The sequence below is a fragment of the Lucilia sericata genome, unplaced genomic scaffold (genome assembly GCF_015586225.1).
Source record: "Lucilia sericata isolate MDLA Ls3-8-SP2 unplaced genomic scaffold, ASM1558622v1 Contig003413F_arrow, whole genome shotgun sequence".
NCBI classification, from domain to species: domain Eukaryota; kingdom Metazoa; phylum Arthropoda; class Insecta; order Diptera; family Calliphoridae; genus Lucilia; species Lucilia sericata.
Window position 1 is genome coordinate 18,652 of NW_023996862.1, and position 12,367 is coordinate 31,018.

The following is a 12,367-nucleotide window of genomic DNA, read 5'->3' on the forward strand; positions in this document are numbered from 1 at the left end:
ATTTATTATTTCAAATAGAAATATCTATTCTAATTTCTAATATAAATTTTTAATTTCAAACAAATGTTCTTAATTTCGTAAAGTATTGTAAAGATTCGAATAAAAATTTTTAGTTTCAAATAAAAATGATTAAATTTGAATTTTAAATAGAAATTCTTCATTTCCAACATATATGTATTTTCTATTTTAGAAAATAATTTTTAATTTCTGAGAATAATTTTCAATTTCGAATAGACTTTTATTAACACATTATTAAATTCATTTTTTATGTTTTCCCTTCTATATTTCAACTGTTTCTTTTGCCCAAAATTTTTAACAGAAATTCCTCATTTTAGACCAAAACTAATTTTCATTTTTTTTTCATTACAGGAACAATGAAAAACGTAAAGAACGTTCTCGAGATGCCGCCAGATGTCGTCGTTCTCGTGAAACTGAAATCTTTACCGAATTGGCACAAGTTTTACCCTTGAAAAAAGAAGATGTCCAACAGCTAGACAAAGCCTCGGTTATGCGTATAGCCATAGCCTATTTGAAAGTGCGCGATATGTTAAAAATGTGTAAGTAGCTTATAAACCATGAAAAGATATACAAAAATTAAAAAACTACATTTATTTTTCTAGTTCCCAAAATCCAAGAACTACTCGGTGATTTACAACTCTCTGACAACAATACAAGTGAGGAAAACTCTGATTCATCAGCTGATACTTCTGCTCTCAATAGCACTTTAGATTCTAATGATTCTTGTACACAATCTTCTCAAATCTCTGAAGATTCTAATCAGCAAACTGCTGTGGAAGCTGTACAACCCATAGAGACTACAGCTTTAACCCCGGCAAATGGCAAAAGTGCTGCTGCAGCCGAAGATTTTAGTATGTTGCTTAAACAAACCTTAGATGGTTTCTTATTGATCTTATCCAATGATGGTGATATTACCTATGTTAGCGGTAATATCAGTGACTATTTGGGTTTGTCAAAGGTGGGTTTTTGTTAATATGATTCATTATTATTATAATTCCTTGTGGTGTGTTTTGTTTTCTAGATTGATATTTTGGGTCAACAAATTTGGGAATATGCCCATCAATGCGATCATGCTGAGCTTAAGGAGGCTCTCAATATTAAACGCAACGGCTTGACCGATAAAGTTAAAGATGAACATCTTTTGGAGGAGGGCATCTCTACCGATCATCGTGATTTATTTGTGCGCTTAAAGTGTACCATTACTAGTCGTGGTCGTAGTATCAATATTAAAAGTGCTTCTTATAAGGTGAGAGATTTATTTGTGAATCATAATTTTCGAATTTTCATGTAGAAATTTTTAATTTTGAATTGATTTTTTATTAAATGTTTTGTGTTTGGAATAGAATTTTTCAATTTCGAACAGAAGTTCTAAATTTTTAAAAGAAATCGTATAGAATTTTTAGTTTCAAATTCGAGTAATTCTTAATTTCAAATAAAAATTCTTAATTTCGAACAGGTATTAATAGAAAATATTAATATCGGAAAGAATTTCTTGTTTTCGAATAGAAATTTTTAATTTTGAATTGAATTTTTCGATTTCGAACAGAATTTCATAATTTTAAATACACACAGTTAATTTCGAATAGAATATTTTAATTTTCAATAGAAATTCGAAGAATTCCTAATTTCGAAATATATATCGAATAAAATTTCTTAATTTCGAATAAAATTTCTTAATTTCGAACAGAAATTCTTAATTTCGAATAGAATTTTTAATATTTAATACAAATTCGAATACAATTCTTAATATCGAATAGAAATTTAGAATTTCGTATAAAAATTTTCAATTCTAATGGAAATTAGAATAGATTTCTTACTTTCAAATAGAAATTCTATATTTCGAACATATATTTTTAATTTCGCATAGAAATTCTTAATTTTGAATAAAATTTTTCAATTACTAATAGAAATTCGAAAATAATTCTGAACTTCAAATAGAATTTTTTAATTTCGAATAGAATTTTTTAATGTCTTATAGAAATTCGAATAGAATTCTTAATATCGAATATAAATTCTCAATTTCGAATAAAAAATTTCAATTCTAATAGATATTCGAATAGATTTCTTAATTTAAAATAAAAATTTTAAATTTCGAACATAAATTTTTAATTTTGAATAGAAATTCTTAATTACGAATAGAATTTTTTAATTTCTAATAAAAAATCGAAAATAATACTAACTTCGAATAGAAATTTTAATGCCTAATAGAAATTTTGAAAAGAATTCTTAATTTCGAATAAAAATTTGAATAGAATTCTTAATTTTAAATAATTTTTTGAATAATTTCTCAATTTCGAATAAAAATTTTCGATTTCTAATAGAAATTCGAATAGTATTCTTAATATCGAATAAAAATGTTCAATTCTAATAGAAATTCGAATGTTTGGAATAGAATTTTTCAATTTCGAACAGACATTCTAAATTTTTAAAAGAAATCGTTTAATTTCGAATGGTAATTCTTAATTTTAAATAAAAATTCTTAATTTCGAGTAGAATTCTTTAATTTCAAACAGGTATTCTTAATTTCGAATAGAATTTCTTATATTCGAATAGAAATTATTAATATCGGAAAGAATAGAAATTTATAATTTTTAATTGAATTTTTCGATTTCAAACAGAATTTCATAATTTAAATAGAAATAGTTAATTTCCAATAGAAATTCGAACAGAATTCCTAATTTCGAAATATATTGAATAGAATTTCTTAATTTCGAATAGAATTTTTTAATTCTAATAGAAATTCGAATAGGTTTCTTGCTTTCGAATAAAAATTCTATATTTCGAACATATTTTTTCAATTTCGAATAGAAATTCTTAATTTTGAATAAAATTTTTCAATTTTGAAGAAAATTTTTCTACTAGAAATTCAAATATAATTCGAAAAGAATTTCTTAATTTCGAATAGAACTTTTTAATGTTTTATAGTAATTCGAATAAAATTCTTAATATCGAATAAAAATTCTTAATATCGAATAAAAATTCTTAATATCGAATAAAAATTCTCAATTTCGAATAAAAATTCTCAATTTCTAATAGAAATTCGAATGGATTTCTTAATCTCAAATAAAAATTCTAAATTTCAAACATAAATTTAAAATTTTCAATAGAAATTCTTAATTTCGAATAGAAAATTTAATGCCAAATAGAAATTTTAAAAATAATTCTTAATTTCGAATAGAAATTTGAATAGAAATCTTAGTTTTGAATAGAAATTCTCAATTTCGAATAAAAATTTTCGATTTCTAATAGAAATTCTAATAGTATTCTTAATATCGAATAGAAATTCTCAATTACGAATAAAAATGTTCAATTCTAATAGAAATTTTAATAGAATTCTTAATTTCAAATAAAAATTCTAATTCTAATTCAAAATTTTTTATTTCGAATAGAAATTCTTAATTTCGAATATAATTTTTCAATTTCTAATAGAAATTCGAAAATAATTGTGAATTTCGGATAGAAATTTTAATGCCTATAGAAATTTTGAATAGCATTCTCAATTTCGAATAGAATTCTTAATTTCGAATAGAAATTTTAATAAAATTCTTAATTTCGAATAGATATTTTAATAGAATTCTTAATTTTGAAAATAAAATCTTAATTTCGAATAAAATTTTTCGATTTTGAATAGAAATTCGAATAATTTCCAAATTTTAAATAAAAAATCTAAATTTCGAAAATATTTTTTTAATTTTGAGTCGAATTTTTTTATGTAAAATAGTAATTTAAATAGAATTCTAATTTCGATTAGAAATTCTAAATTTCGAATATAAATTCTCAATTTCGAATAAAAATTTTCAGTTTCTAATAGAAATTCGAATAGATTTCTTAATTTCAAATTAATATTCTAAATTTTAAACATAAATTCAAAATTTCGATTCGAATTTTTTATATTTGAAAAGAAATTCTTAATTTGAAATAAATTTGTTTTAATTTCGAATAGAATTTTAAGATTTTAAATAGAATTTCTAAATTAATTTTCTGCTTTCGAATATTAATTCTTAATAATAATAATAATAATTCATATAATTTTCTAGGTTATTCATATAACTGGTCATTTGGTGGTTAATACAAAAGGTGATCGTGTCTTAGTGGCCATGGGTAGACCCATACCACATCCTTCTAACATTGAAGTGCCCTTGGGAACCTCTACCTTCTTGACCAAACATTCATTGGACATGAAATTTACCTATGTGGATGACAAGTAAGTTTATATTAATTTATTAATTACAACAAACAGATTTAAATGTTCTTCTTTAAATTGCAGAATGTTAAATTTATTGGGTTATAAACCAGAAGATTTACTAGAAACATCTTTATTCAATTGTCATCACGGTATGGATTCTGACAGTTTAATGACAACTTTTAAAAATGGTAAGTGAAGAAAAAACTTTTTTTGTTTTTTAATGCTGCTGTTAGTTTTTCTAAATTAAATCAGCCAGACCAGACAGTTAAAATGCATTTAGTTTTTAATATATTTTACAATTTCTTACTATTTTCAAATTAAAATAAAAAATGTCGTTCGTTTTAATGCATTTATGTATGAAGAAAACTTTTTTAATTCCGTTTAAATTAAACAAATTACAAAATAATGTTTTACTAATTACGTTTAAATTTGTAACTAAAATGAAACTAAAGAAAAAACTAAAAAAAGTAGAGAGTATGATAGAAAAAAATACATGAAAATATTACCAGGAAATTTGTAGTAATTTCCCACTTAATGTCTGTCTCATCATCAAAACAAAGTTGTCACTATTTTCTGCTTGTTGTTAGTTTGCTGGGAGAGAGCACTTTGGTTTTGTTTGCTATTGTTGTTAATAATGACTACAACATTAACATTAACTTTCCTTCCACCGACATCTATCTATTCAGAGTGTCACAGTCTATTGTTTTTCCTGTGTTTTTTATTTTTGTAATTTTCATTATTCTATTGCTGTTAACTGCACTTAATTAGTTTTATCACACGCCACTGTGTATAATAAAAGAGTCTGAGTGTGTGATTCTAGGAATATAACAGGAAAATGCGTTTTTTATATTTATATATAGTTCCTTCCTTCCTTTCATTTTGTCGTTGTTTCTATTTTACTTTTTAGGTGGGAGTTTTTTGAATACTGAGTTATTTGACTCAATATAAAAGTAGATTAGAGGAACTATTTAATTTAATATCGAAATTTTCAACATTGTATAGAAGTTTTGATTTTGGAATAAATTTCGAAAATGTCGACATTTTCAAATAAAAATGTTTCAAAATGAAAAAGAAATTTTTAAATTTGAAAGAATTTTTCAGATTGTAATTGATAATACTCTTACTACTCAGTTAAACTATGTAGACTTAACTTGCCCTTAGATTAAACTTGAAACAAATTTAGGCGGAATTTAACATTGTGATTGTGTTTTTCAGTAGTGGATTAAAGAGCAATTAAATTTGTTAGTATTGCCAACTTTTCTGTCAAAAACATAAACAATAAACAGCCGTTTTTTTGTAAATTTTATTTATGTAAAATGAAAAATTTTAGAAAAAATTAAAATAAACATAAAAAAATTACTATTCACTTAAAAAATTAAGGTTTTCTTTTTCCGAATTGTTTATTTTATTGTTTAGTAACGTTTCTGAAAAACGCAAAATATAGATTAAACTGGGTTTAAAGAAAGAATGTAGATTATTTTCGTCAGTTTTTAATAAAAAATTTTTAATTTTGAATCTGGAACTTTGAATTTCGGAAAATAATTCGTATAAAAATGGTCTTCAGTTAGTTAGTTAGTTAGTTAGTTAGTTAGTTAGTTAGTTAGTCAGTTAGTTAGTTAGTTAGTTAGTTAGTTAGTTAGTTAGTTAGTTAGTTAGTTAGTTAGTTAGTTAGTTAGTTAGTTAGTTAGTTAGTTAGTTAGTTAGTTAGTTAGTTAGTTAGTTAGTTAGTTAGTTAGTTAGTAGTTAGTTAGTTAGTTAGTTAGTAGTAGTTAGTTAGTTAGTTAGTTAGTTAGTTAGTTAGTTAGTTAGTAGTTAGTTAGTTAGTTAGTTAGTTAGTTAGTTAGTTAGTTAGTTAGTTAGTTAGTTAGTTAGTTAGTTAGTTAGTTAGTTAGTTAGTTAGTTAGTTAGTTAGTTAGTTAGTTAGTTAGTTAGTTAGTTAGTTAGTTAGTTAGTTAGTTAGTTAGTTAGTTAGTAGTTAGTAGTTAGTTAGTTAGTTAGTTAGTTAGTTAGTTAGTTAGTTAGTTAGTTAGTTAGTTAGTTAGTTAGTTAGTTAGTTAGTTAGTTAGTTAGTTAGTTAGTTAGTTAGTTAGTTAGTTAGTTAGTTAGTTAGTTAGTTAGTTAGTTAGTTAGTTAGTTAGTTAGTTAGTTAGTTAGTTAGTTAGTTAGTAGTTAGTTAGTTAGTTAGTTAGTTAGTTAGTTAGTTAGTTAGTTAGTTAGTTAGTTAGTTAGTTAGTTAGTTAGTTAGTTAGTTAGTTAGTTAGTTAGTTAGTTAGTTAGTTAGTTAGTTAGTTAGTTAGTTAGTTAGTTAGTTAGTTAGTTAGTTAGTTAGTTAGTTAGTTAGTTAGTTAGTTAGTTAGTTAGTTAGTTAGTTAGTTAGTTAGTTAGTTAGTTAGTTAGTTAGTTAGTTAGTTAGTTAGTTAGTTAGTTAGTTAGTTAGTTAGTTAGTTAGTTAGTTAGTTAGTAGTTAGTTAGTTAGTTAGTTAGTTAGTTAGTTAGTTAGTTAGTTAGTTAGTTAGTTAGTTAGTTAGTTAGTTAGTTAGTTAGTTAGTTAGTTAGTTAGTTAGTTAGTTAGTTAGTTAGTTAGTTAGTTAGTTAGTTAGTTAGTTAGTTAGTTAGTTAGTTAGTAGTTAGTTAGTTAGTTAGTTAGTTAGTTAGTTAGTTAGTTAGTTAGTTAGTTAGTTAGTTAGTTAGTTAGTTAGTTAGTTAGGTTAGTTACTTTTGAATTTCAAAAAATTCAGTTTTAAGTAGATATTTGTAATTTGGAATAGTTAACTTCCCACCATCTCTACTTTAAACCGGAGTCAACAAAAAATAAATCATTGTCATCACCTTTAATTGTAGTCATAACATTAAATGTAATTTCATTACAATGTTTTCTCTTTCTTTCTTTTTTGTTCATTTATGTCTCCAAACGTAATATTCTCCTCCTTAAAACTATATTTGGTAATTAGGTTTTCTTAAAAATTTAATGAATTGACCAGCATCATTATCATCCCTGACGTAAATGTCTCTTAATGTTTGTCTATGCTTGTACTTAGAATAAAGAAAGGTATACAAACAACTTGGTTAGACTCTGAAGCATTCCATAAACTATCAACCATAGCAACAATAGCTGACAGCAGCTTTTTCGTTTATTTGTAGTACAACTACAAAATATTGCAGTGTTTTTAATATTATTTATCATTTATAATGTCCTCATTCACGGTGATGTTTTAGTTATTATTTTATGATTTTATTTTTTTAAGTTTTGTCTTTTGGGTTTGATGTGAAATGTTGTTTTAGTAAATTTCACAAATAGTTTTTGGTGCAGTTGTGCAGTTTTCTTTTAAATAAAACTAAAAGATTGCGTTCTTTTCTTTAATATTTCTAGAGTTTAATGACACCTGCTGGTTTTTCTGTTTGTGATGTACAATTATTGTAATATTTTTAAAGTATTTCTTAGAAAGTTATTTTAAGAATTGCATTTTAATTCTATTGTTAGGAGCTTAGTAATAGAATAAGAAGTTCAATTGAAAGTTTGGAATTTCTATATATAGTGTTTTTTTTTTAGTTCACTCAAGAATTTTTTAAAGATTTTTGTAATTTTAAAAAACTTTAAAAATATTTTTTATTTTTTCCTTTGACGAATTTAATTTAGTTTAAAAAGTTAATCTTATAGTTTATTCTCTGCCAAAGTCCCATAAAAAGCTATTTAAAGAGGAATAATAAAGAATGAGTCTTGTTAGTTTTAATGTGTTTATGGGTGAAAAACGTCATGTTGTCTATATTGTTATTTTGAAAAAAACAAAAAATAGAATAGTTATCGTACAACAGGACACTAATAAAAATGTACAAAACTTTACAAGATAAAAAAAATACAATTGTATGAAAATAGAGACAACAACGACTTCTAAAAAACCTTAAATTTTGCCAACAAGTTCAAAAGATTTTTATAAATGTTTTGTGTCAAATTTTTAATGTTTGTGTACAAATTTCAAGTAAAAAATGTTTGTAAAGAAAGCTTCCATTTCATATAAAAATTATAAATTTCAAAGAAAAATCAATGGTTTAGCAGAGAAATTTTTCAATTTATAGTTGAAATTTTCTATTACGAGAAAACATTTTTAATGAATAAATTCATTTTCACATCGAAATATTCAGTTTTAATAGAAGAATTTAACTCAGAATAGAAATTCTCAATTTCGAATTACAATTTTCAATTTTTATTAGAAATTTTCCCTTTCAAAAAGTAATTTTCAATTTAGAATATAAATATGAATATAAATTTTCAATGTCGAATAGAATTTTGTATTAACATTTTTCATTTCGAATACAAATCTTCAATTTTGAACATAAATCTTTAAATTTCAAATAGAAATGTTCAATTTCGAATTAAATTTTTCAATTTAGAATAGAAATTTTCAATATCGAACAGAAATTGTCAATTTCGAACAGAAATCTTCTATTTCGAATAGAAATCTTCTATTTCGAATAGAAATCTTTAATTAAGAACATAAATATTCAATTTCGAATAGAAATCTTCAATTAAGAACAAATCTTCAATTACGAAGAAAAAGTTTTGATTTTGAATTGAAAATTTCAATTTCGAAAAGAAATTTTCAATTTCGAATAGAAAATTTCGATTTCAAATAGAATTTATTAATTTTTAATTTCGAACAGAAATCTTCTATTTCGAATAGAAATCTTCAATTTCGAATAGAAATCTTCAATTACGAAGAAAAAGTTTTGATTTTGAATTGAAAATTTCAATTTCGAAAAGAAATTTTCAATTTCGAATAGAAAATTTCGGTGTCAATATATAGTCAATATAAGTTTTAAATGGAATAGAAATTTCGAATAAAAATGTTCAATTTCGAATAAACATTTTTCAATTTCGCATAAAAATTTTCAATTTTAAACAGCAAGTTTTAATTTAGAATAGAAATTTTTTCGATTTTGTTTGAAATTAGTGAATTTTGAATAAAAAGTTTTAATTTTGAATACAAATTTACAATGTCAATGTTAATTTTGAAGATACATTTTCAAATTCGAATAGACAACAAATAGAAATTCTCATTTGAGAAATTTAAAATTGGTTAAATTTGAATAATGAATTTCAGTCTCTTAGTAGGGGTATTTAAAAGTGTCATATTTCTCTAACATTTTTTTTTGGTGGGAAAATATATTTTACACAATTGTTGCAGCACTTAAAATGCAACTCAAGCAAAGGAAATAAAATCAACTCATATAAATTTCTGTCAAATGATTTTTTTCTCAGAAATATAAAAACAAAATTTCCTTGGTCAACTATAAGGTTTGGAAAGTGCTTGAAAACATTTGTAAGGACATTTATTTTTTTGATTATTGCTTTTGCCATGGACATAAACTCAATGCATTCTTAGGAAACGAGTAACAAGAATATAGTTTTTTGGACTTTATTTTTTTTACAGTAGTAAACAATTCAAGTTTTTTATTGAGCTAGAATGTTGCATTGTCATTGATTCAATGTTTTAACATTGTCTACATAACAGTTAAGTAAAGTTTTTTCTTATTAATTTTTTTATTTTATACTTTTTGCAGAAATATGAAAATAATATTGTGACCCAAACTTTTTTTTTTAGAAATTTGTAAAAATCTGTGATTTTTTTATATTAAAAAAAGATTTCCAATTTATTATTTATTACTTTATTTTATAGTTGCTATATTTTTCTTAAAAAATAAACTTTATGACAGTGTATTTTTTATTAAAAACTTTATGATTTTATTTACTTTATAGAAATATTTTAAGATTTTTATTTTATAAAGTTTGCATTCAAATTCTACTACTTCTTTTTCTCCTTTAAATATGTATGTATTATTGAAATTATCATAAAATTATATTAAGTTTTGCTTAAACTTCTAAAATTATCCATATTGGAGGAGAATGTACAATTTACGAGAAAATGCAAAAATATTGCAAATAATAATATTGTTGTTATTGCATTTAGTATTTCGAAATAGTAAATGTGTTTTATTAAAAGAGGGAAAGAGAAAGTTTTTATAGAGAAATATGTGTTTAACAGTTTTTTCTATAGAAAAATTTGTTTATAACAGTTTTTTCCATGGAAAAATGTATGTATAACAGTTTCTTCTATGGAAAAATGTGTGCATAACGGTTTTTTATAGAATAGTATAACAGTTTCCTTATAGACAAAAATTTGTGTAACAGTTTCTTCTATAGAAAAATATGTGTGTATAACAGTTTTTTCTGTGAGAAAAAATTTTGTATAACAGTTTTTCTATAGAAAAATTTGTGTATAACTGTGTTTTCTATGTAAAAATTATACACGCATTACACAGATTTTCTGTAGAAACATTTTCTGTATAATAGTTTTTTTATAGAAAGTTTTTTGTATAACAGTTTTTTATAGACAAATATTTGTATAACAGTTTCTTCTATAGAAAAATATGTGTGTATAACAGTTTTTTATGTAAAATAAAAAAAAATTATAATAGCTTTTCTATAGAAAAATTTGTGTATAACTGTTTTTCTATAGAAAGATATGGGTATAATAGTTTTGTGTATAACGGTTTTTTTCTATAGAAAAATGTCTGTATAAAAGTTTTTTCTCTAGAAATATTTGTGTATAAACGTTTTTCCTATAGAAAAATATGTGTATAACAGTTTTTTCTATAGTGAAATTTGCGTATAACAGTTTCTTCTATAGAAAAATGTGTGTACAACAGTTTTCTATAGAAAAATGTAAGTATAACAGTTTTTTCCATTTAAAAATCTGTGTATAACAAAATTTTGTTTTTTCTATAGAAAAATCTGTGTATAACAGTTTTTTCTATAAAATATTGTTTGTATAACAGTTTTTTTATAGAAAAATATATGTATTAAAGTTTTCTATAGGAAAATGTATGTTTGTGTGTTTGTAACAGTGTCTATAGAAAATTATGTATATACAATTTTCTCAGCAGAAAAACTTGTATATTACAGTTTTTTCTTAACCGTTTCTCTAAGTATACCGTTGGGCGAAAAATTCAAAAAAATTTTGTTGCATACTTTTAGGCATTTAAATAAAAATTTAATTTCTTAATAATTAAATAATATCTCCAATTTTTTCTATAAATTTAAAAAATATTTCCAACACATTTGCAGTTTATAACATTTATCAAATTCAAACGTGTGTGTGTATTTTCTTAAATATTGTTATTATAATAATATAAACAACAAAACGAGCGGAAAATCGCAAATGACACCAACAAAACCAATGACTAAGAGATTTTAACATTTTATGTTTTTTATATTTTTTTCTACAAAAATCATAAAAAATATCCTGCATATGTGTAAAAGTAGGGGGATACAAAAACAAAACTAAATGGAGATACAATTCCACATACAGGGATAGAATCAAATGTGCAATGAAATGGAAATGCGTACATGTTACATAAAGTTACAATAAACAAACAAACGTAAGAAATGTTACTCAATAAGAAGTAATATTCATAATAAAAAAACTTTGCTAAAGAAAATAAACAAAATCAAAGAATATTCAGTCAAATATATATTTTCTTGTAAAAAAAGACAAATTTTGCTAGCAGCGCAAATTGTTAAAAGAAAGCAGAATTCATCTTTTTTCTGGCTGTAAAGAAGCTAGCAACTCCTTCTCTTCCTTACTACTGATTTTGCTTAAATGGCAAATTGGTGTTAGCTGGCGTTTATTTTAACAAACAGCAACGACAACCAGGACAACAAAATTGTATAAATATTTTTCTGTTGAGAAAAATAATAAATTTAATGTTGCAGATAAATATCGTCTGTCATGCGAGCAAAATGAATGAACAACAAAACGACTTTAGTTTGCAACAATTGAAGAGTTCTTTTCTTCTTTTTGTTATTTTTTGAAGATAAAGTCTGTGAAATTATTTGTATATTTTGAAAAGAAATGTAAATATTTTTAAAGGAATTACTTAACATTTTTCTTGTTAATTTACCAAAAAAGAAAATGTTTAAAAGTCGAAAAAAAGGGTTTTCTTAAAAAACTTTTGAGTATAACAGTTTGAAAAATGTATGTATAACAGTTTATTTTTTTAGAAAAATTTGTATGGAACAATTTTTATAGAAATATTTGCGTATAACAGTTCTTTGTATAGAAAAATGTATTTATAACAGTTTGGAGAGATCTGTTTATAACAGTT

General features: G+C 23.4%; 1 protein-coding gene across 1 annotated transcript; it reads left to right on the plus strand.

Moving 5' to 3' along the window:
• Positions 1–369: 369 nt before the first annotated feature.
• LOC119614790 (protein similar-like) lies at positions 370–4,392 on the plus strand (the record flags this gene model as incomplete). Its single annotated transcript, XM_037970898.1, has 5 exons — positions 370–557; positions 621–976; positions 1,040–1,264; positions 4,056–4,222; positions 4,286–4,392. Coding segments are annotated over 5 exons (1,043 nt in total), but the record flags the coding sequence as incomplete, so codon positions are not given.
• Positions 4,393–12,367: the final 7,975 nt, after the last annotated feature.